At 41.9% G+C, this 24,766-nt stretch overlaps 1 protein-coding gene across 4 annotated transcripts in view; it reads left to right on the top strand.

Annotated features, from left to right (window-relative positions):
- DNAH7 (dynein axonemal heavy chain 7) overlaps window positions 1-24,766 on the top strand; it is a 253,702-nt gene that overhangs the window by 211,167 nt on the left and 17,769 nt on the right. For all 4 annotated transcript variants that reach the window (XM_084779440.1, XM_084779442.1, XM_084779439.1 and 1 more), the window contains 7 exons: window positions 1,409-1,585; window positions 3,487-3,648; window positions 4,526-4,726; window positions 9,240-9,401; window positions 12,783-12,968; window positions 15,562-15,699; window positions 19,894-20,124. In XM_084779440.1, the coding sequence (XP_084635566.1) occupies window positions 1,409-1,585; window positions 3,487-3,648; window positions 4,526-4,726; window positions 9,240-9,401; window positions 12,783-12,968; window positions 15,562-15,699; window positions 19,894-20,124 (1,257 nt within the window). The remainder of the gene's footprint in view (window positions 1-1,408; window positions 1,586-3,486; window positions 3,649-4,525; window positions 4,727-9,239; window positions 9,402-12,782; window positions 12,969-15,561; window positions 15,700-19,893; window positions 20,125-24,766) is intronic.

The following is a 24,766-nucleotide window of genomic DNA, read 5'->3' as shown; positions in this document are numbered from 1 at the left end:
TTATGTTTGAAAAGTTCTGATGAGAAAGTAGGTCAGAAAGAGAAAACAAAGACAGAATGTTCCAAAACAAATGAGTAAGAAGAAAGGAGGGCTGCAATCAGTTACTCCTGGCAAGAACATCAGACCCATTCCAGGAGGCTCTCCCTTGGGTAGGGGTCGTCGCCTCGGGCTGTGCAGTATCATTTGTCACGCAGACTCCACTGGAGGGGTCGTGACAAGTAACGAAGAGCAAGTAAGAACAGAGAGCATGCTACAGTTAGTTGGATCAGAACAGAAAGATGTCATGTGACCCGTTGAGGTCATACCTGGGTCACAAGGAACCCAGAGATGCCAGGTGTAGGTGCTCATTGGAAAACAAGGATTGGTATGGATGAGGCTGAACATGACGTTACTAGAGCATGTGTCCCCCTCCTGCAGAGACCCCAGGCCACAGAGTTCTCAACCAGGCCCTGAGAAAATTCTCATATCAGAAAATCTGCCAACCCAGCTTGGCTCACGTCTCAGTAAATAGCTTGTGTATCTTCCCAGAGCCCTGTCTCCCCCAAACCTTGGCTACATCAACACTTCTGTAAAGCTGTGGGGAGGTTGTATAGTGTGTATGGTACCTGCCTCTTTGGAGTCGTGGGAATATAATCAGTGTTTTAAAACCACAAGGCCTCAACCCTGCACCAAGAACTACAGACAACTGAGGGATGGTGAGAGGGGCAGGAATAGTCTTCCCAGGAAGAGCATGCCAGTTGATTATCCGGTACCAAACAGTCAGCCCTGAGAACATACAGACGAGTAACAGTCTATAGGCTGAGCAGGTTGTATTTAGGAGTATATATGTACATACACATATGCACATAGCAACAACTAATGAAAAAGTCTAAAACAACTAAAAACAGAAAAAAAAGAACTAAAAAAAAACAACTAAAGAAAAAATGAATTTGAAAGAGAGCAAGGAGGCATATATGGGAGGGCTTGAAGAGAGAAAAAGGAAGGGAGGACTCGATAATCTTTTTTTTTTAAAGAAAGAATTTTAAAAATAGTTTATTTTATCCTCTATGTCTTGGATACTCATTCAAAGATATTACATTGTCTTTGAATTAGGTGACTCATACCAGTCTTCAGTTATTATTTGAATCATCTGTAATTCTTTTTTCTGAAAAGTATATGTGTACACAGTAATAATACCCTGGACTTCCCGCCATTAACACCTAAACTATAGAGCCAGAGTCCAGTTTGTTTTATTTTGAAATAGGGTCTTGCAATACAACCTGGCCCGGCTTTGAACTTGTAAACTTCCTTCCTCAGACTCCCTCAGTGCTGGAATCACAGGCATATGTTAACACACCCAGCAATTGTATGTTTGAAAACTCTTGGAAGATATTGACTCTTCTTTCAAATACATTTTTGTTCCTTTTAGGTCATTCCCATGTTGCAGGAGTTCATAATCAAGAAGTTGGGGCGCCCTTTCATTGAGCCGCCCCCCTTTGATTTGTCCAAGGCGTTTGGGGACAGTAACTGCTGTGCACCACTGATCTTTGTGCTGTCTCCTGGAGCGGATCCCATGGCTGCTCTTCTGAAATTTGCTGATGACCAGGTACCTCGCAGTGACAAAGCTATCTGACACTGTTGCCTTCCTTGACAAGAATTGAAGGAGGAGAGAAAGCTAAAAACTGCCACTCAGCCATAGGAAGGGGTTGGAATTGTGAAACTTGACAAAGTCCCAAGAAAATGACACTTCATGGCAGTACTTACTTTTAACGTGGCTCCTTACGTAACTTGTGAAATTAAAGTCAGGGGTCTCTGGTTGTGGTGGTACATGCCATTAGGATTTCCTGAAGAAAGCCAAGGCAGGAGGACCATTAGTTTGAGACCAGGCTGTACTGAAATTGGGGGTTGAGGAGCAACCCTTGCTTTTCCTTTCACCACAGCATTTATACCTGTATATGAACTTGGTTGGTTTACATGAACTTGGTTAATTTACATTTAAGTCCAGTAACTCTAGGGTGAACCCCTCTTCCTTGTCTCTAAAGGGGGCCGGCCTTCTTTGACTCTCAGAGCAACTATGCGTTATAGCCTCATTGCCAGTATAGCATGTTCAATTATCTATATTTGTAAGAGATTTTAAAACATATTCAAATTAACTTTCTGTACGTGTGTTTATGCCACAATGGCTGGAAAAGGAAGAATTGAACATGTGACTAGATGGCTCTGAGTTCATTTTCCTCATTTTGGTATAATCTAAATAATTTCTTGTGGCAACACTATTGCAGTTGTAGTCTCTCAAAAGCAACAGGGACAATTGCCTTGAGGTCACGACCTATAGTGAACTTTGGTGGTAAACGTTATTAATGTTTTCTCTTTGAAACTATACAGAAGACTTTAAAGTAAATGGTGGTATCTCCATTTCGTAGCCAGGGATACTAAAACACAGAGGGGATGGCTTGTTGCAAGCCACATGACCTTAACATTGAAATAGTCTTGATTGGGTCACTTTATACTTGAATAGCCTGGATTTTGTATAAGCGTTATGATTGTTTGTTTCACTCACTGTTTCAGATGTGTTGAGATGTGCACGCCATGATAAAAGATAGGGGTGCTTTAAAGAGCAAGGTAGCATGGTCATCCATTTATTCATAAGACCATCCCAGTTGAAGGGTGGAGAACTGACTTGAGTCTTTCAAAATGCAAGTGGGCCAGTAGTTGCATCAGAGAGACTTGAAGTCAGATAAGAAACACAGTGGCAGATCTTTAGTGGAAATCATGGTGGTGGATCAAAGTGTCAATCATTTGTAGAGCTTATCTCTACAAATCAACATTGCCTCAACATCCTTTGAACTCTGTTTCCTCTGTGTGTCTCTTCCATGTTAGGCAATGTTGTCATTCTCTGGTCCTGTGTCTGTCATGCTTCTATCCTGTCTTCAGTTGCTACTTCAACTTTTTTTCCAAAATTAGTACCTATACTCTAAGAGCAGTTGGAGAGAGCCCAAGACCACTACCTACACTGCTCCTGTCACTGGGGACTTCTTCCAAGGAAGTCTGGGGACAACTGCCCTCAAAATAAGGAACTCCAAAAGCCACAGTTGAGCTGGGGAAACATTCCCACAGAATTTCTTCAGGAAGTTTCTGCCTAGGAGTGAGTGGTTAATGGTTTTGTTGTCCTAAGTCTATCAGTATCTGAAGTAACTGACACTCTCACTCAAGGTGGCCAGACAAGTTCATCTTCCAAATCATATTTTCCTTCTTAGCTTTGTGTTTTATGGGCTGCTATATGACAGCTGTGTCTTTTAATGTAGTCCCTTATTAAAAGTATTCTTAATATTTTTATTTTCTGTATCTTATATAAACAGTCAAAGCCCCTACAGAATTTTCCTCTTATCAGCATGATCATTTCTATACGGTTTCTTTCAACTGTTGATTAGTGTGTGTGTGTTCGGGTTATGTCTGCTTGGATCAACGAATGATGCTAAATGACACCTTTGTTATTCTTGTACACAGGGATATGGTGGCTCAAAACTTAGCTCTCTATCTCTTGGCCAAGGTCAAGGGCCCATTGCTATGAAGATGTTAGAAAAAGCTGTCAAGGATGGAACATGGGTCGTTCTTCAAAACTGCCACCTTGCCACCTCTTGGATGCCAACTCTTGAGAAAGTTTGTGAGGTAAAAATGCAGAGAAACTTTTATTAGAGCATCCCTCCTGAGTCTAACTTTGATAGACATACAACCCAAGGGCCTTATTTCTGTTCTCTCATTTACAGGCTGTAGGTTAACGTTACAGCTGGGTCACAGGAAAAATGGGTTCACACTGAGAGCTCTATCTGAGAGAACAGAGGAAGACACACAGCCAGGCTACAGCAGATACCCCTTTATAGAGGGGAGTGCTCGTCCAGGGTATCAGAATTCCTTGGCCCAGAGGAACAGCCCAAAGATGAGAACAAGCCTTAAGTTTTACAGCAGTGACCAGGCCTCCAGTTATTGCTGGGCCTTACCATCACAGTGATAATGGAGGCCTCTGTGAGCACCAGTGTTCAGACCTGACAGAGCTAATAGTGATACACACCAGCTCTTGCCCCTAGAATAACCTTCCCTCCTAAACCAAGGAATCTAGGTCGGTGTACTATTGATTTGTCTGAGTGCATCACTTACTCCCAAGTCTGGCTGCAGCAAGAGGAGTGGGTAGTCTTAATCTAGCCTTCTGCAAAGAATTGTTTTTGTAAATATTTCAGAAATACCATTGCAGACACGGACACGTTAAGAAGCCTTTAGTCTCTGAGCCAACTCTGAGCTACATAGCCCATCTGTAAGCTGCACAGTCACGTGGCTTGATTTTTATCAGGAGAATGACGGTGCTCTGGGCTTTCTCAGTGAAGTGTGGTGATTGGGTCGGAAATGAATTTTGAGCTTTTGCTTAAATTGCAACAATTCTATCTCTATTTTATAGACACGCTTCCTCCTCTCATCAGACCGTCCCTTACACGCATTGAGACGATTCCTCGGGTCTCATGAACGCTTTTGTTTCTGCTTTCTCTTCTCGCAGGAGTTAAGCCCAGAGACCACACACCCCGATTTCCGAATCTGGCTGACCAGTTACCCGTCTCCCAACTTCCCGGTGTCGGTCCTGCAGAACGGAGTGAAAATGACTAACGAAGCCCCGAAAGGCTTACGGGCTAATATCATCCGGTCATACCTCATGGACCCCATCTCTGACCCTGAGTTCTTTGGCAGCTGCAAAAAGCCTGTTAGTGATGGCTAAGTCCTGTCACCTCCGCCCTGTAAAGCAACTCAAGTGGCCCCTGGTGGTCGGGGATGTGTGCGCAGAGCAAAACTGCAAATTAAATAGGCCTCTTGCTCGGCAGCACAGTTGGTTTTGATTACTGATTATTGACTGTGCTGAAGTCGCTTTTATTAATATTTTATTTTAATTTTACCAGCCAGCCCCATTGCTGCTCAGCTGAGATATTATGGGGCGTCATTAATAATGTAGGCTTCTGTGGAGAAAGTCAGCTGTAAGCCATTCCCAGCGCAAATCTGCAAGGCTGGAGAACTTGTTCCAGGATATGAACTGAGCCCTTTTGCTACCTGGAACCATCTCTCTAAATTAAAACATAAAAACATTTCCTCCACAGAACCATAATGAGAGCCGAGATGATTTTCCTCCCCGATTGATGGCACTCATAAGGGGCTTCCTCGGAGCCACCAGGCAGGCAGGGAAAACCCCCACTGTTTTCATGATTAGAATTCTGTCTGAATATCTGTGACCTAAAGTTGTTTCGCAGTGTTTTTGCTGTAATTAAAAATGGAAGGGCACTTTTATATGAGGGGTTATGAACCTTGGTACATTTTGCCATTCAAAAGCTCACTGTCTTAATGTCTGAACAGTACTTAAGTCACGTCAAGGGAAAGTACGAACTCTAAAACATGTCCATTAAGCAAATGTTTGGATGGACACACACACACACACACACACACACACACACACACACACACACAGGGCCTCTGAAAGAAAGAAATTCACACATATACATTTAAAACCAAGTTAATCTTGCCCTGAGCCTCCAAGTCCTGTGTGCGACTCCCCTTTCCATTTGTGAGGATTGGAGAAAGCTGGTGACTCACTCACAGGTAGTGAGGGCATCCCTTCATATGATAAGCTGGACAGAGCCCCCTTTGCAAGTGTAACACAACCTCCTCTTCTTTCTAGATTAAAGGGTCTCTCCTGTAGGAATCACAGTTTAGAGGCAGAGGCATTTATGAAACCTCTCTAGCCCAAGATAAAATCTCTTTAAATCCTGTAACACTTTACAACTTTACATTTTAGCTTTTTATTTGGAAATGATTTTTATATTCATAGGAAAATTGCAAATATAAAAGTAGTATAAGGAACAACTTATGTCATCCAAATTCACTTGCTCTTAATTTTTTAACACTATTTGATATGTTGTTTTTTATTTCCTCCCTATATATCCAAATACATCAATATCTATGCTTACATACATTAGTCTCTCTCTCTCTCTCTCTCTCTCTCTCTCTCTCTCTCTCTCTCTCTCTCTCTCTCTCTCTGCTCCCTCAGTCATCCCTTGGCATGCATGCAGGATTACTTGTAGTCTGGAACTTCCCTCAGATACTCAAGCATATAGCTGCTTCAACTTCATATAAAACGGCATGGCATTTGCCTATAACTTAGATATATCCTCCTGTATGCTAGTTTAAATAATTTTTATAACTTATCATACATAATAGAGTGTGAATGCTACAGAAAAATTAGTCAGTTTTCATTTTCAGCATTAGCACAATCAAAAATATTTTAACCAGAGGTTGATTAAATTCATGACTGCAGAATAAGCAGAAGACAGAAGGCTGACTGCATGCATATGTGTGTCTTCATATGTACACACACACACACACACACACACACACACACACACACACACACACACGCGTGATATATGGCTGAAGGTAAGCCATATATATCATGACCTCATATCCTCAATGTCTAACAGGAATATCTAATTTTTTGACATTCCCTTTGACACTGATACACAAAGTTGACATCCACAAAGTTCACACCAGCAAGCAATGTGGCCAAATTCCCAAAACTTCTCAGAATGTTTAGAGTTTTATGTTGGGTCATGTTGATAGGTATCTTGGGGTGACTGCTGCAGGTCCCAAGTTGGAAACATTTATGCATGTTTTAGGAATCAGGACACTGCCTTAGCACAGTATTGCTGCTACCTACCCTTTGTAAATGTAACTATTATGTCAGTCTGTCTTGTGTTTCGGTGTTGTCAGCATTATTGCTATTGTCTGCAATAGCACTGGTATAAAGTTCAGTGTCATGTTCACCTCTTAAGTCTGTGTTACGCCCTTTATGCTGCTGCTTTTTCATTCCTGTGGTGCTGGGGATCAAAGGCAGGCCTGCGCATGCTTGACAAGCACTGTGCCTCTGAGCTTGATCCCAGGACTCTGCCCCTTTAATCTGAAGCATTTCTTCAGCCCCTCTTGCCTTACAACATTGAAGAATGCACTTCATGATCATGTTTTAACAAGGAATCTTCCTCGTTCAGAATCTGTGTGACATTTTCTACTGTTTAGAGCTGGCTTTTTATTCTTAGACAAATTATTAAGTAAGTGATGCTGTGTCCTCAGTGGATGAAACTAATTTCAAAGGCATCGATTATTTTCTCCTGTCTAATAATTGCTCTTCTTTTTTCATTGTTAGGAGATGTGTCCGACTATCCATCCATGTTTAGTATCTATTGAGCATTCTTCCCTCACTGGGTTGGCCTTAGTGGTTATCCCCCAGTTGCAGCACCCAGAACCTTTGACACATGATTCCCACCAATGATCTGCAATTCATTAATCATGAGTTTTATACTCAAACTGTGCCAGTTTTGTCAATGGGCTCTCTGTTAGACTGGCTGTGCATGCATTTCAGCTTTAGGAATTCTGTGTTTTCTCTCTCTCTCTCCAGGCTCATCTCAGATTTATCATGATCCTGTCACAGAGCCAGCCATTTTTTTTTTCTGAAGAGCTCTCCTTCTTTTGAGTAGTGAATGGTATTGGAGACCACAGTGGGTTTTAGATGAGTTTCTTGGTGCTTAAAGATGGACATAGCCAGACATAGTGGCACACACCTTTAATCTGTGTAGGCAGAGGCAGGCAGGTCTTTGTCAGTGTGAGGACAGCCAGGGCTACATGGAGAGACTGTATCTAAAACAAAACAAAGAGAAAGAAAATACATAGCATACAAATATACAGATACACATATCTCAAAGATATCCTTTAGAAGAGATAAATACATACCAGTGTTTTCCACTGTATCTTCCTCCATTATTTCTTATCTGTCTCCAGTTCACATTTGTTTGTAATTTTTTAGACTCAGACATCTAGCCCCCAACAATTATCTGTTGACTTGATCAATAATTCAATATGTATAAAATAATTCAGCATTATACTAGCATGTTTATTTTGTTTTCTTTAGCTAAATTTATCTACTTCTCTTTCATGAGGCGTGTTCCATTCATTCTCTCTCTTTCTATTTGGTTGATTTTTACATTCTCCTTGCTTCCCATTCTCTTTTTCAAGCTTTATGAAGGAAACATTATTTTGTGGCATAAAACTGAGGCCCCTCTGGGATTTTTCTGACATTTGCTAAATAATAAAACATCCTATGATTACTTTCAGTTGAAATGAGAGCTTGATTCTGTAATTGGAAGGTATGATGCAATGTGTTAATTACTCCTTCATTGTTATTAAAAAAAATGTAGGCTTTGGAGTCTCCCGGCTCTAACCTAGTGTTCCGGGTTGGCAGGTGGCATCCTCCATCTCATCGTCCCTGACACAGCTGGCAGCTGTTAGTACAGGTCACTTCAGAGTGGTTTTGAGACAGGAAGGGACAGGCATTCCCGATCTCAGCAGGAAACTTTGTGGTCTGGGCATGGCTAACCCTTCTGACACTGTCTGTTTCTGGCTCTCCGGTGTGCCCTTCAGACTGGTTCTTACTGTAAGGGTTCCTCACCGCACAGTACGGGTTGTCTTCCCCAGCGTCCTTGCTGCTTGGGATTCCCAGCAGGCTGGCCAGCTGCTCAGCTGTGTACCTGGCCTCTCCCTCTGCATCTTCTACCCTGTGGCAGTGGACTGCCCTTTTTCTCCACATCTGAGTGTTGAGTTTTCCCACAGCCCCCGGGTGTTGTGATTGTCAACTCTGATGGCCCATTGATTTCTTCCTTCCTAGTGAAGATGTCTGCTACCACTGCCCCCTCCACCACCTCCCTTCACCCTTCACCAGGGAGGATGAGAGCAAGCTGACTGCCAGCATAGAAGTTGCTTTGAGGGAATCACTGCACAGCCCTACCTCAAGCTCGGCTGTTAACATTCAGCATTCTTGAAGGTTTTAGAACTGCCAGTTTAGGTCAAATTACCTCCTTTGAAGTTTCTCCACAACGGTCTGGGCTATACATAGAGTTCATAATTCTTGTCTTGCTTCAGTTGGAACACACATATAAACACACACAAAAAAGAAATCCTGTAAAATTTAAATTAGATGGACTTGCTCGGTTGGCTTTGAGTATGGATGCGCACACTTTTGCCTGATGTAGCTATAGAAATGCATTTGTGCTATAGTTATTTTAGGGGATGAAAGAGCCTCATACCATTTATAAGCAAAGGAATTTAACTATATTAATTTTAAAAATATTGCAAGCAATGTTCACAGGAAGAAAATGTCATGGGACAATTTCTTCTCGTTACAGGAGGAATTCAAGAAATTGCTTTATGGCCTCTGTTTCTTTCATGCCTTGGTACAAGAGAGACGGAAATTCGGACCCCTGGGGTGGAATATTCCTTATGAGTTCAATGAGACAGACTTAAGGATCAGCGTGCAGCAGCTCCACATGTTCCTGAACCAGTATGAGGTACATAAACAGCACAGTGAGGACATTACCTTTTTGCTCTTTATCATATAGTAAGTGTTGCTGCAGTGTGAGTAGGGGCTTCTGATGAATTCTGCTCTTATAAAATAAATTGCAAGGTAATTCCCAACAGCCAACTAAGTAGCACATTATTCTAACAGGAAATTATAACTGCTTCAGGTGGGAGTTAGGATGCCAGCTCGTCTCTAAGGAGCCTGTATTTTATCATTTATTTTGACACAGAGCCACCTGTGGAGATTTGAAAGTAATGGTGTTATATTTATTATGAAAATACTGTGAATTAGCCAGGCTTAGAGGTGGGACCTGTCAGGAGGATGACCAGTTTTCTTCTTTTCTGGAGCACAAACTTACTTTTTGAGAAATGGAATTTCTATTTTTGAGTCTGGACTATGTGTTTAGAAACAAACTACTTAAAACCATTTAAAAAGAGGAGTAAAGTCTGGAAGAAGGCCAGGTGGCCTGATGTCGCATCCGGCTCCCTTCACCTGTCACAATTTTGAATCTCGCTGGGACTTTTGTTAGGTTTTTTTTTTTGTTTCTATTTTGATATAGGGTCTCAGTACCTAGACCTGGCTGGCCTGGAACTCACGAAAATTCTTCCACATCAGCCTACAAGTACTGGGGTTGAAGGCATGTTTCACCACACCAGTGCTTTCTTTTCCTTTTCCTTTTATTTTTCCCATGAAGCTCCATTTGATTTCCTTTCCCAGGCTGGCCTTGAACTCACTCTATAGGCCAGGCAGGCCTTGAGCTTGAGATGTTCTTATTCAGCACCTAGGGTACTTTTCCCAGTACTCTTTCTTTCCCGCTTCTTCCTCCTTCCTTCTCTTCGTCCCCTGCATTCCACTCACGTCCCCTGCCACAGACCGTCTCAGTCGGGTGTAGGTCCTTGGGAGTGGGAGTTCTCGAAGCGTCGGTGGACAAGGATAAGGCGAAGTGACAAACAGAGACAAACCCAGACATACTGTTTTAGTCTGAGTGTATTTTGCAGACAAAGAAGCTAGGTTTTTATACCTCTTTTAAATGAGGGGTGTTTTTTGTGGTTACATTTTTTTTATTTCAAGGAAGTTAGTCAGGCATACACAATTCAGGATACAGGATGCAGAGTGAAAATGTTGTCATCAGTCTTGAACCATCATTCTCAGGTCATTATATTGGTATCAGTATGCATGTGCTTTGTCAAAGGTCTTTATCAAAGGTCAATGTTCCTGTCATTATGCCAAGCATCTGTGAGTCAAGACAGTTTTTTCTTAGCTCCTCTTGTCACTATCTGGAGCTTTCTTAAACACTTTGTTTGTAAGTCATAATATAAACTATTAACTGGTGGTTAATTCTTAGCCATGCTTGTTTTCACAAGTGGAGCAGAACCTGGATGGCCCTTGGCTGCAGTCCCAAGTTAGGGTGTCTCCTAGCAACACAGTTATGTCTGAAAAGTCCTGATAAGAAAGTAGGTCAGAAAGAGAACACAAAGACAGAATGTTGCAAAACAAACAAGTGAGAAGAAAAACAACAATCAATTCCTCCTGGCAGGAGCATCAGACCCATTCCCGGAGGCTCCCATTGAGTAGGGTTCTTTGCCTTGGGTTGCACAGTATCATTTGTCACACAGACTTCACTGGAGGGGTGGTGACAGTCCTCCACACCTTGCCCTTTTCTTCCTCTTGCTTTCTCCCTCTCACAGGAGCATCAAGCACAGAGCAGGATGGCCTGTACTCTCTCTGTTTGTCAACTGGATTTAAACAAGTTTGAAACTTTGAAAGCTGTTCTGTAAACCATTGCAAGTGCCTAGAAGAATGGGGCACTCCCCCCCCACCTCTAAAGCAAGTTGCCTAACCTTTGGAAGAATCTTACTCAGATTTAGTTGGCTATCTTTAATTAAATCTATCACTGAAATTAAAAAGTTTCAAACTTTTAATTTAGACTTGCAAACGAGGAGAACTGAATTCTACTTCAATAAAAGCGAACAACGGACTATGTAAATAAAGATGGACGGCTCAAGTGGCAGAAACATTCAAATGCATCATAAACGGGATGAACTGCTTTATTAGAGTAACAACCTACAAAAAGAAAGAACAGAGCTAATAATAGAGGCAAAATACAGTGCCAGAGGAGCGGGTATCCGAGCTCAAATAATTATACAAAACCAGTGAGGGACATTCGTCATTAGCAATTTGAATATCTGGAGAATATATTCTACCTTAAAATGTAGTCTATAGTGGGAAGTTAATTAAAATAGCTAAGTATGCAAGTTTGGTTTATCACTTAAAAAATCAATTCCACTGTATCAACATGCTAAAGAGAATTTAAAACATGAGATCCTATCAGTAGGTACAGAAAACTCATTTGACAAAATCTCTCATTCGTTAATGATAAAATACTCTCAGTAAACTTGGCGTAGTGAGGAACTCAGTCAACAGGAAAAGGAATAGTTTCTTGGTCACTGTTCTACTGCTCTGTCCACAATGGCCCACAATGGCCACAGCAATTCTCAGCAAAGTGTTTAACTGGGGCCCTGATTACAGTTTCAGAGGCTTAGTCCGTTACCATCATGGGGGGAGCCCGGCCCTGCAGCTGAGAGCTATATCCTGATCTGCAGGCCAAGAGACAGAGAGACTGGCCCCAGCATGGGCTTTGACGTTCCGTAAGACAGGTGTTATACCCACACACAGGAAAGACGGCTCTGTGAAGTAGGAAGTGTGAGGAAATTAGGCTGTCACAGGCAAGAAACACCTGGAATTCCCAAAAGCCAGAGAGCCTGGAGCACCCTCCCAGAGAGGCCATCCAAACCGTGCTCCCACCATCGCCTTGCTGTTGTGCTCTTGATTTTAGTTGCCAAATGGAAGCCATAGAAAAGCAATCTAGGAGACCAGGAAAACAATGCTAAGAATTGAACTACAACAGGAAACATGTCAGACGTGTGATACCTGTGGAAGAGAAAAGAGTGAAATGACTTAGATATTATATGGTAAAGAGAGAAGAAAATGTCCTGAATTATGTTAGAACAAACGTGAACAAAATATATACATCTAAGCCCCTCACTAGCATTTTAAAACTATTACTAATTCAAATTATATTATTGAATAATAAACAAGTTGCAACAGAATATAGGAGTTCTAGTCTCAGCCTTGGCTGAATGGGAAGGAAATAAAACAAGAGGAAGAAATTTGGGGGGGGTGGGGGGGCGGGGAAGGGGGCAGGGGGAACTGCAATAATCAGCAGGAACGTATGTGAAAGGGGATGGTGTTGTTGCAAGCTTATAGGAAGATGTTTAGCTTAACTACAGTAGCCGAACACGGGCACTTTGCCGTGCCGTGTGCAACCGGTACCTCCTAACTGGCTGGTGACTGCAGTTCTCAACCTTAGGAGCTTCCTTACGATGCTCTTCGGTACATGACCGGGGAATGCAATTACGGAGGCCGGGTGACGGACGATTGGGACCGGCGCACGCTGCGCAGCATTCTGAACAAATTCTTCTGCACAGAATTAGTTCAAAACCCAGACTACCAATTTGACTCGAGTGGCATCTATTTCGTCCCGCCTTCTGGTGATGTAAGTATGCCCTCCCCCCACCCCTTTAAGAAACCTAAAAGCAGAAAGAAACAAGAAACTCCTGGAGATTGATGACGTAGTTTTTAATGGTGATTTCCCACCAAACTTTTAAATTTGCTGTTCGCCCTAGCTGATGCTCTCCTAAGCTATATATGTACAGGGCACACACCACGTGCAGGGAGAGTTAGGAGTTTCCTAGTCACTGTGGTGTGAGATAGTTCACTTAATAACCTGAAATTTTATCACCATGAGCTTGATGTTTGGGTAAAAGGATCTTGTCGTGATTCAAATTATACGCATGATGATGGGGATCATAAAATATTATCAGTAATAATTATCACTTGTTACCTGTAGTAATTAACACTTGTATCACAGTTAGTGCTAAGTCATGATCTCACGGCAGCATCAAATTAGCTTCGTATCATTCTTTTATCCCTTTACAAACAAGGAAGCAGATTCAGCACCGTTGCCTGACCTGTCAAGGACCACCAAAACAGAAGGCAGATAGCCACCTGTGGTGCTGCCTTCAGAATAATAGTACAAACACGCTTTCAAAGGCTTTCCAGCATCATACCCCAATCATTTCTGAGTTGATTCCCAGGGGCAAATAACATGCATTAAGGTTGAACCCGCGGCCACATGCATGAGAGACATGCAAAGTAACTTGAGAGCCCCCAACCCATTACCTACCATGGCTGATGCTGGGGGCAACAAGACCAATAATGATGAGGAGTCAGGTAGTTTAAAAAGGGGATATGTATGTGACATGACCTGCATCATAACACTATTACTGATAAAACCTCCACTGACATGCATTCATGGATGTTTATGTATGATTATATGGACATTGGTAAAAACATGGTTTTTTTATGGTTTGGTTATTTTTTATTTTAAATTTTATTTGTGTGTGTGTGTGTGTGTGTGTGTGTGTGTGTGTGTGTGTGTGTGTATGTCATGCCTGAAGAGGCCAGAAGAGGGCATTGGATCCCCTGGAACTGGAGTTGTAGGCGGCCATAAGCTGAGGGGCTGGGACCTGTATCCTGGTCCTCTGCCAGAGCAGCAAATGCTCTTAGCCATTGAACCATCTTTCCAGCCTCAGAAAATATAAATTTTGATATATATTCATATAAATATATTATAAAATGTATGCATATATGAATAAAAAATTGTGTCATATTAAAGGTGGGTATCTCAGATCATAAAATGTAGATAACCTTCATTTCTAAATTTATGTCTATTTTCCATGATGAGAGTAAACTAGAATGAACCAGAAAAGATTATTTTAACTGTGATAAACAAAAGAATAGTCATCAGCCAGGCGAGTGTGCAGGGGGTTCCCATAATCCTAGCACTAAGGAGGCTAACCCAAGAGGATTGAGAGTTCAAGGCCAAGCTGCGTGTGGTGGAGCACATCTTTAATCCTAGCACTCAGGAGGCAGAGGCAGGCACATCTCTGAGCTTGATGCCAGCCTGGTCTACAGAGAGAGTTCCAGGACAGCCAGGCGACACATAGAAACCCTGTCTCAAAATTTAAAAAAAAAAATCCAAAAAACAAAACAAAACAAAATTCCAAAAAAGGGAAAAAAAAATAAGCACGAGAAGAGTTCAAGGCCAGACTACATAGTGAGGCCCTTTCTCAGCACATATACCCAAAAAGTCACCAGAAAAAAAAATTTAAAAATTTGTCTAATGACATAGAAATACTGGGGTGTCTTGAAGAGTGACAGAGCCTTTCTCAGCTCTTAGTGAGCTTGTCTCAGGGGACCAGGGTCCTGGAAAGCTGACAGCCACCAAGACTGCTCTGAGCCAGTGGCTGTCAGGGTCTTGTCTTTCAAATGTGGAGAATGAAATTTCTGCTCGGCCTACAAGAGGGTACGTTTTAGAGAGTTTTCTTTTAATAGATTCAAAGGTGGGGACTTGAGAGGGATTGTGGACAGGGAGAGAGGGAGGGGAGGAGAGAAGACAGCAGGCAGAGGAGAGGCCCTGGAAATACATACCGATGAACTCTTAGTCTGGGGACAGCTTAAAGGACTTCTGCAGAGATGGAGTGGAGGCTGAGGAAAGCACGTGAGCTGCTGAGTCCAGTTGTCCAAACTCAAGGAGTCCAGGCACTTCCTTGGAGTTCCAGGCTGTCCTCACACAGCCTGTAAGCAGAGGGGCTCAGTCTAAGCGACAGTAAGGACGTGAAGGCTGAACTCTCTTCTAGAGTTCTGGTGCGGAGTCATCCCTGCCCAACTGACCGGTCTCTGTCTCCCGTTGTCATTGCTAGGACGAGTTTCTAAATTACATTACCAGAACTCTCTTTCATTGTAATAATAATAATAATAATAATAATAATAATAATAACAACAACAACAACAATAATAATAATAATAATAAATTTCGTTTGAATGGTACATTATCTTTTTCTCTCTAATCTTGCCCACACTGTTGAACCCTTGCCCCTGGCTGAAAGAAAGGGACAGCATTCTGCGTGAAGTTTCACGGGCTCTCCCACTCTGTGGCTCGCAGACTGAAAAGCATTATTTCTGAGCCAAGTTCTCCCTCATAACTGCCGTCTAACCCCCTGACTTGTTGCCGTTCATCTTTGCAGCACAAAAGCTACATCGAGTACACGAAGACTCTGCCACTGACCCCAGCACCAGAGATCTTTGGGATGAATGCCAACGCCGACATCACTAAGGATCAGTCGGAGACCCAGCTGCTGTTCGATAACATTCTCCTCACCCAGGTGTGTGTTGTGAGGAGCACCGATCCTGCTTCAGAGCCAGCACAGATCTGTCTGCCCCTCCCTCCAGCAGGGGCTCCTGACAGAACTGCCAACGTGAAGAAGCTCTCAAAGTTAAAAAAAAAAATCCACATAATCCCTTAATTATGGACTTCAGCACAGAGAATGTGGGCATCTGGCATTTTCTTTTCATCAGTCTTGTTTTGGACCAAAAGCATCTCTTTGAGCCCGCTGCTTCTAGGAATTCCTGTTTGTTTTGCTTTCATGCCTAAGCCTTGCCCCCAATGCAGCATACGTTAGCTCCCTTTCATTTCTTTTCATCACTTTAAAAATGTTTGGGAAGCAGTTTGGGAGCAGGGTCTGTGTAGCATTTTACCTGTTTTATTTTCTAGTCTCCCACCAATTTAACAGCAGTTGCTTATTTTGTGATTCATCTTTTTTTTTTTTTTTACTGTCCAAGGACATTTTACCTAGTTTGCATAAAAAGTTCTCCTTACACGGTTTTATTAGATGTCATAATACTTATGTATATGATAGCAATATTACAAAATGCATTTAAATAGACAGTTTATTGGTGGAAGGCATGCAGCCCTGCTGGGGGACAAATGGGCCCAGGTGGGTAGAAGGATAAAATCTTAAATGTGGGCAACGCTCAGTGCATTGAACAGTTTTAATCCTGCGTCCAGCGAGAAGCATTCTCCCTCCTTGGAGGATAACCTTGCTTGCTTGTAATTGTTGCAAAGAAATTAATCTAGGTGCCAAGAGTTTCCATGGAGATTAAATAAACTCAGGGGTCCCCAGCTGTTCAGTCAGGCAGACGCAGGTGTTTGTGTGGCTTCCCAGAGTGAAACGGTGATGCTTCGTGTTCTTACGGTGCTGGCCCTCGCTAACACTGCTAAGAGAGCTCGGTCTTTGTGGTCCTAGGGCAACCCAAGGAATGAAGGGCCATTGCAGTTCCAGTTTTCTAGAGAGGAAACTGAGACACAAGTAGTTTGACCAATGTTGGAGTCCAGTTTCAAGCCTAGACTCAAAGCCAAGCAGTGTGGCCATAGTTGGTTTGGCTCTAAAACCTGTGCTCTGAGCTGCTGTCCTTCCAGATTCTATGGATGAGTCAGACCTGAGTCACGGGAAAGGCCAAGAATCAGGAGGTTATGGGGTGTGTTACCATAAATTGATGGGTCCACAAAGCCTTTATTTCTAGCTTCTGCTGGTATACCCATTAACAACTATTTTTAATGTCCACTTCACACACTGATGACATGAAAACCTGTTACTGCCAGAGTACAGAGAAAAGTATATGACCAAACATGGATAAATCGGCCCTGAGGAACATTGCCTGCTTGTCATATATGACAGCGCTGATGGCAGGACTACCTCAGTGTCTTTGGCTTTATTTAAACTTGCAGGTGTGTGTCACATCGTAGAACCCACAAAACAGTGGGCTCATTCCAACAGAAAATACTCAGAGCCAAACAATTAAGTTTGAATACACTAGGGTACCCCCTCAGTGTGTGATTAAGCAGCCTGTCTCATAATCTTTGGACGCAGATTGGCAAGTGTGACTCTCATAATGGGTAGGCAGTGGCTCTTGAGTCACAACTCAGAGACAGACCAGAATGGCAGAGCTCTGTGAGCTAGTTAATGATGACAAGACTTTTGCACTAATGTCTTTAGCTAAGACATCTATCTCAGAGAAAAAACAGAAGTGGCAGATACCACAGTCAAGAGTGTAATTTTTTTCAGTCATTTTTTTTTGGTGGTTTATGCTTAATGGCCACACTTTATTTTAAGAAGGAAAAGTATAAAACCAATATGGCGTAGGCTTTCTGAAAAGACTAAGTTCTGCAAGGTCTCTTTTAAAATAGAGCCCACTCATCTTTCCTCAATAAAAGGAGGACAACCAGTGAGGCAACTTATACTTGTAACGCCAGCATTTGAGAGGCTGAAGCAGGTGGATCTCAAGTTCAAGGCCTGCCTGGGCACATCAGTGGGCCATGCACCCCACCTTTTAACTATGTATTGTTTTATGTGTGTCTATGCCTGTGTATGTGAGTACCTGTAGGGCTCATAAGGGAGAGTCAGCAGCCCTGGAGTTGGAATTACAGGCAGTTGTGAACTTTCCAACCTGGGGCAGGGAACTGAACTTGAGTCCTCTGCAAGAGCAGCAAGCACTCTTAGTTGCCAGGCCATTTCTCCAGCTTCTCCTTTGCCTAAATAGTAAAAATGGGAGGTAAAGGCTGGGGCTTGAACCGTAGCTTAGAGGCATAGTGTTTGTCTAGAACAGCAGTTCTCAACATTCCTAATGCTGAGACCATGTAATACAATTCCTCATGTTGGGGTGACCCCCAACCATAAAATTATTTGCATCACTGCTTCATAACTGAAATTTTACTACAGTTATGAATTGGAATGCAAACGTCTGTGGTTTCCAATGGTCTTTTTGAGTTTCCAAGAGAGGGTTTCACTATGTAGCCTTAGCTGTCCTGGAACTCATTCTGATGGTCTTAGGTGATGCCTGTGGAAGGGTTGTTCAACAAACCCCATCCATGTGGGGGTCGCGACCCATAGGTTGAGAACCTGGGGTCTAGCACAGGTAAGGCTGCAGTTTTGACTACCAGTATGCGGGGGGGGGGGGGGGGGGGAGGGCCCACGGGGGGGAGGGGGAGACTAGGAAGCTGTGAGTGGTGATTGTGAAAGCAAAGGTGGTAGGACTGAGAAGCCGAGAGAAAGAGCCTCACATGAGCAGCACCTTATAGCCTGGTGCTTCTTGCCAAGTGAACACTACTTTCTAAAATCTACCACCCCAACTGATTTGGGTGGAGGAAAGAAGTGTGTTTGAGTTGCTGGAATGGTTTTCTTACATTTTCGGTTGGTTATAGGCCTGGAGTGTGTGTGTATGTGTGACTGAGAGAGAGAGAGAGAGAGAGACAGAGACAGAGAGAGAGAGAGAGACAGAGAGACGGAGAGAGGAGAGGAGAGAAGAGAAGAGAGAGGGGCGCAGGGAGAAAGAGAGAGAATTTTTAATAGGTTTTGTGTTTTCTGTGTTATAGTGGGAAGGTACAGGTCTTGCTATGAAATACAGTGATTTTTAATGCATTTATGCTATTTTAGATGTAGGTCAAAATACAAAATGAAAATTATTCTGTAAATACAGTACAAAAAAAAGACATTTCATTTAGTCTGGGCACAGTATTTATGATCTTTTTTTCCCTCCTATCATTTGTTTTATATGTGAATTGTAAACTAAGTACCTTGGGACTGTAAGAAATACTTATTTTATGAGCATAGTTCTTAGTTGGTTTTTTTTTTTACTAGCAGGCAATTAAAAATTGCCAGCATTTAATTGTTTTATTGTCTGATTTTATAAGCTTCTCTAGTGGTGTGTGACAGGTAGGTAGAAATCGAAAAATGATAGTGTTCACAGCATGGAATAGCTAATATTAATTGTAAAGAGACCACGAAATGTAAAACAGGAAGGAGATTAAAGATATTTTCTTGGACTGGAAAAACGTGAGCTAGTCAATATATTCCAGCAGCGCTTATTCTCCCAGCAAACCCCAAGGAGTATATTTGTTCTCAGAATTTTCTAAAGGCCATTCTAGAAAATATGAGTTCATTTGCAAGATGCCACTATAAACATATGAGGCACAAGTTGCATCACCTGCTCCTTCCTAGCTTCCAAGGGGAATGGCCAATGCCTGCCCGTCCTTGCCACATAACTCTGAGCCTCCTAGAAGAGGGGAGCTTATTTTCTTTGCCCTGTACAGGCTCAAGGAGAAAGCTGTACCTCTGCTTTTGGCAACCGGTGTGCATCAGTTACTGGCAAATAGATTTTTCTGGAAAGCTTTCTCAAGACACAGTCACATTTCCCCCTCATGGGTGTTAGTGTTTGTCACTGCCCAGCTGCTCGGTCAAGGGAAATGTGTGCCTCAGAAGGAGCCAGGCAGTGGGACGTACAGATGTTCCCTAAGGTCCTGTTTCTCCTCAGGATGCAGCCCGCGTTCTTCCTCCTCCCGACTCACGATCATCTCTCAAAACTTCATTCCCTGTGGCTCTTACACTCGTTTTCATAAATCTCATGTGGAGAAGAATTATCAATAGCATGCATAGATTCGTTCTTAGATTTACCCAACAGTTTTCCCTCTCGGCTATCCTTTGACCTTTATGAGGATGTTTGTAACAGTTTGGGTTCTTCAGTCTCGTTCATCAGGTTCCGGGGCAAAGTCGTCAGATGAAGTAGTAAATGAAGTTGCTGGTGACATCCTGGGTAAGCTGCCAAACAACTTTGATATCGAGTCTGCCATGAGGAGGTACCCGACCACCTACACTCAGAGCATGAACACCGTTCTTGTCCAAGAGATGGGGCGCTTCAACAAGCTGCTGACAACCATAAGAGATTCGTGCATCAATATTCAAAAAGCAATCAAGGTGAGGTGAACTGAGCAAAAGAATCATGAAGTTATTGCACTTCCATCAACTTAGCCAATGTTTGTCGGTGTTAGGTCCCTGTTCTTGATTAGCTTATAGAATTCTGGAAATCACAGACACATAAGTACAGAGTGTGCAAACCAGGAGACATTGTGCTAAGTCATAAGGAGAACCAGCTTGCATGTTAGCAATGGAGATAAGCAAAACATTAAACAAGTAAATAATAGTTAAGGGTTTATTTTATTTGCACGTGTGTGTGTGTGTGTGTGTGTGTGTCTGTGTGTATGTGTGTGAACATACATGTGCCCATGAATGCCAGCAGTGGGCACAGGACCCCTTGAAGCTAGTGTTACAAGTGGTTGAGAGGCACCCTGGATGCTGGAATCCAAGCTCGTGTCCTCTGCTACAGCAGTAATGACTCAACTGCTGAGCCATCTCTTTAGGTCCTTACGTAATCCTTAGGTGATAAGTTCCTTAGAAAAGAAGAAAGGAAAGTTGAGTAGAGCAGTGTGGGGCACTGTTCCAGGCAGGCTGGGCAGACTCTTCTGAGGACAGAGGCCTAAATGATACTAAAGAGAAATGTTGGGGCTGTTGTGGGAAGAACAGTAGGCAGATGATTCAACTATGGTGAAAGCCAACAGCAGGACCAATAAAGCATGGACCAGAAGCACCAAGAGATGGTTGATGAGGCTTGAATGGGAGGGGTGTGGAGTGCGTATGGAAGTGTGTGTGCATGGGCGAGTGTGTGTGTGTGTGTGTGTGTGAGTGTGTGTGTGTGTGTGTGAGTGTGTGTGTGTGTGAGTGTGTGTGTGTGTGTGTGTGTGTGCGTGTGTGTGCATGTGCATTGAGTGTACAACCAGGTGCATGATGGCCTTGCCAGCCATGGCTAGGATCTTGAATTTTATTTCAAAATACAAAGGCAGACGGAGTGCCTTCAGGCAGTGGTGGCATTTCACACATTTTGAAACTCATTCCTGCCACTGTCGGGGAGACTTGTAAGGCCGCACAATGATAGAGGCCATGGGTGAAGTGCTCCAGCTGAGCATGGCAGTAGCATCAGGTGAGTAGAAATGGCTGGCTGTGTGCCATTAGGACAGCAAAAGAGGAGCCAGGGACAGCTCCCACGTGCTTAGCCTGAGCAAGTGGATGGCCTAGGAAGGGGGACGTCTGAGGAAGGAAGGCAAGAGATATAATCAGATTATTTTTGAAGTCTTTCCTAGAGTCAATGGAGAGATAGCTATTAAATGTGTGCATGACAGCCCATGGGGAAGTCAGGGTAGGTATAATTCCAGCCTATAATACGCTGATTGTAGCTGAAATAGCATTCATAAATTACCTCAGATGTTTTGGTAGCACTAATGAGCACAAGTTATTTTGGAGCAAATTTCTCCTATTCGCTATCCCACCCCCAACTGCTATGAATGTGCAACCATTTTTTTTCTTAGAGTCATTTCTAAGTGTTCTCTAAATATCCCTTACTGTGGCAAAATAGTCCGAATTTGAAAATCCTACCTTGCAATGGCCTCTGCGGCAGAGGTAGCAATGTAGCCAGATCTTACAGTCATCTCTTCTCTCTCTATCTTGGTGAAATATTCCAGCCAATTCAATTAGGAGAAATTATACTTCAGGGTTAGAATTATGTGCATTTTTCAGATTGTTATAATGAAAAAGATGACGGGTGGATCTGGGTCCTGGGGTCCTCCTCAAACTATGGCACCAGCCAAGGAAAATATAGGCAGTAAACTTCGAACCCCTACCCAGACTAGCCGATGGACAGGACATTCTCCACCGTTGAGTGAAGAGTGGGGTCTGACTTTCACATGAACTCTGGTGCCTCATCTCTGACCATATCCCCTGGATAGGGAGGCCTGGCGGCACTCAGAGGAAGGATAGCAGGCTATCAAGAAGAGACTTGATACCCTAAGAGCATATATAGGGGGAGGAAGTCCCCCTCAGGCACAGTCATAGGGGAGGGGAGTAGGGGGAAGTGGGAGGAAGGGAGGAATAGGAGGATACAAGGGATGGGCTAACAATTGAGATGTAATATGAATACATTAATTAAAAAATTTTTTTAATTTCCCAAATTATAAATCCTGGTTGGTGCAATAGGAAAAATATCTATTTCTTCCACTTTTATAAATGTAACATAAATACTATAATAAATTTAACAAAGATACTGTTGACCATATTGTCAACAGTTTTTTAAAAAGTATTCTATTAAGGAACTTGAAAAAAATCATATAATTGGTTTAATATCTTATTTTTAAGATTACTAAAAATTCAAACCTGGGGCCTGGAGAAGTGTTCCAGTGGTTAAGAGCACTTGCTTCTCTTGCAGAGGACCTGCGTTTGCTTCCCAGCACTCATGTCAGGCAGCTCACAACTGCCTGGGACTCCAACTCCAAAGGGTTGTATGTTCCCTTCTGGCTTCTACTGATACGGCACACATGTGGTATATGCATGCAGAAATACACACATGCATAAATAAAATAGTAAACAAACAAATCTTTTTTTTAACTGAAGTTGCAAAAAAAAAAAAAAGAAAGAAAAAGAAAAAGAAAGAAAGAGAAAAGAAAAGAAAAGGTCAACTAAAATTAAACATAAGAGGACTCCATTTTGCTTTGAGGGGCACCAGCAAATGACAGCCACAGTCCAAGAACGCTGTTCATGCTCACTGTCCACAGAATGTCAGAATTCTCATATCTCTGAAAATGTAAACTGGTACAACTTTGTGGCACTGCTGGGAATATCAGTTAAAAATGAAATATCCTTCATCCTAGTATATGTTTATACATGTACATGCACGCGAGGTCACAGCACAGGAATGTCAATGCTGCATTCTCGTCATAGCAAACAACATAAATCAAATATTATTCAATAGCTGTTATAATATGCACAGTGAAATGTCCACAGAATGAGGAAAGTAGACTTAGGGTCGCTGATGTAGACCTTTATGTATTTTGTATTTTAAAAATGGGTATATGCTCAGTAAGGTCCTACCTACCTGAAATTGGTACATTTTCTCTCTCTTCCACTGCCTTCCACCCCTCTATTATGTGGGTTCTTCTCCTTTTCCTCTTTTTCATAAATCTGTTCACATAAATATATAATAAATTATTTGAAAATAACCTTCTTACACTGTATCCCTTCTAATAACAAAGATATTTAAAAATATGGCATTACAAATGTCTCACTCAAGAATGATAGATTTAGGTTACCGCTGTATCAAAGCAGCAAAGTCTCAGCCCTATCAGTTGTCCCAGTGATGTGATTTTTTTTCTGGTCCAGGTCCCAGGCCAGGATGAAGTTTCCACATGAGTTCAGTGTTCTATCTTTCATAAGAGTTTCTTAGAATTTCTTTTAATTTAGTGACATTTGACTATTTTTTTTAACAATTCAGACCAATTTGTCCCTAATTTTTTTATGAGATGTTGCATACTGGAGTATTTTCAAAAGTCAAATAACAGATGAAAGAAATTCTTGTCAGAATTTATGGGATACAGTTAGCAGTATACCTAATAAAAATTATGCTACTTTGCTTAGGCTTGTTTTTAAATCACTAAGTGAGATAGATTCAAAATAAAAAATTTATTTCTTTTAAACAAGGAAAAGGAGGTCTTATACATTCAATACCAGGAGAAAGAAATTTAAAACCTAAAGCTGAAGAGAAGAGGAGGGAGCAGGGAGGGGAAACAATGGGGGGTGGGGGAACTGAACCACCCGTTTGTAAGATGACACAATGATGTATTGACCACAGTCTAATGATAGTGCCATGTAGTTCCCAAATTTATATTGAGTATCTAGAAGTATTTACCATGCAAAAAAACAAAACAAAACAAAAAAAAACCAAAAAACAAACAACAACAACAACAACAACAACAACAAAAAAGAAGCCAGCACCGCTCACTAAAATAAAAGATTGATATTATCAGGGCACATTCTCTGATTATAGTGTAAATGAGTTTGAAACAAAGAACAAAAAGTGAATGCAATTTCCATATATTTATAAGTTCAATATAACACACAGCAATGCACTGCCTAGAAAAAAAATAATGAGAAATTGAATGCAAAGAGCACAGCAGTTGGCTGTCCAGTACTGAACGGTCAGCACTGAGGGAATGCATACGAGTGACGTCATAGCGACGGAGCAGGCTGTATCTAGGAATGTATATATACATAAATGTAAGCATAAAGTTGTAACCACAAATAATAAAAAAAGAGGCTATGAATTTGTAAGAGCAAGGAAGGATATGTAGGAGAGGAAAGAGAAAGGAAAACTATGTAATTATATAATATCAAAAATTAAAAAACAAGTATGAAAAGTTAAACATAATTTCCATTAAATCATAATGAATCAACAACAGAACACATCTTCATAAATACATATGAAAAACAAAAAAATTAGATCAACTTAATGAAATACAAAATAAATATCTAATAAACCAGAGTCACCATTTAAAAACTTCAACAGAAATGACTAAGAAAATGGGAGAAAGAACAAGACACTAAGTTATTGCTCTTATAGGTTGAGATTATCTAGTCTGAAACTTTCCAAACTCCCAAGCTCTACAACTGCAAATGTAGCACTACACATAGAGAATTACATGCATAATTACATATGTATGAGTTACATGTAAACATC

Source organism: Acomys minous (genome assembly GCF_964271855.1).
Source record: "Acomys minous genome assembly, chromosome: 4".
NCBI lineage: Eukaryota > Metazoa > Chordata > Mammalia > Rodentia > Muridae > Acomys > Acomys minous.
Note: the sequence above shows the minus strand (reverse complement) of the source record. Positions and strands in the feature narration are given on the sequence as shown.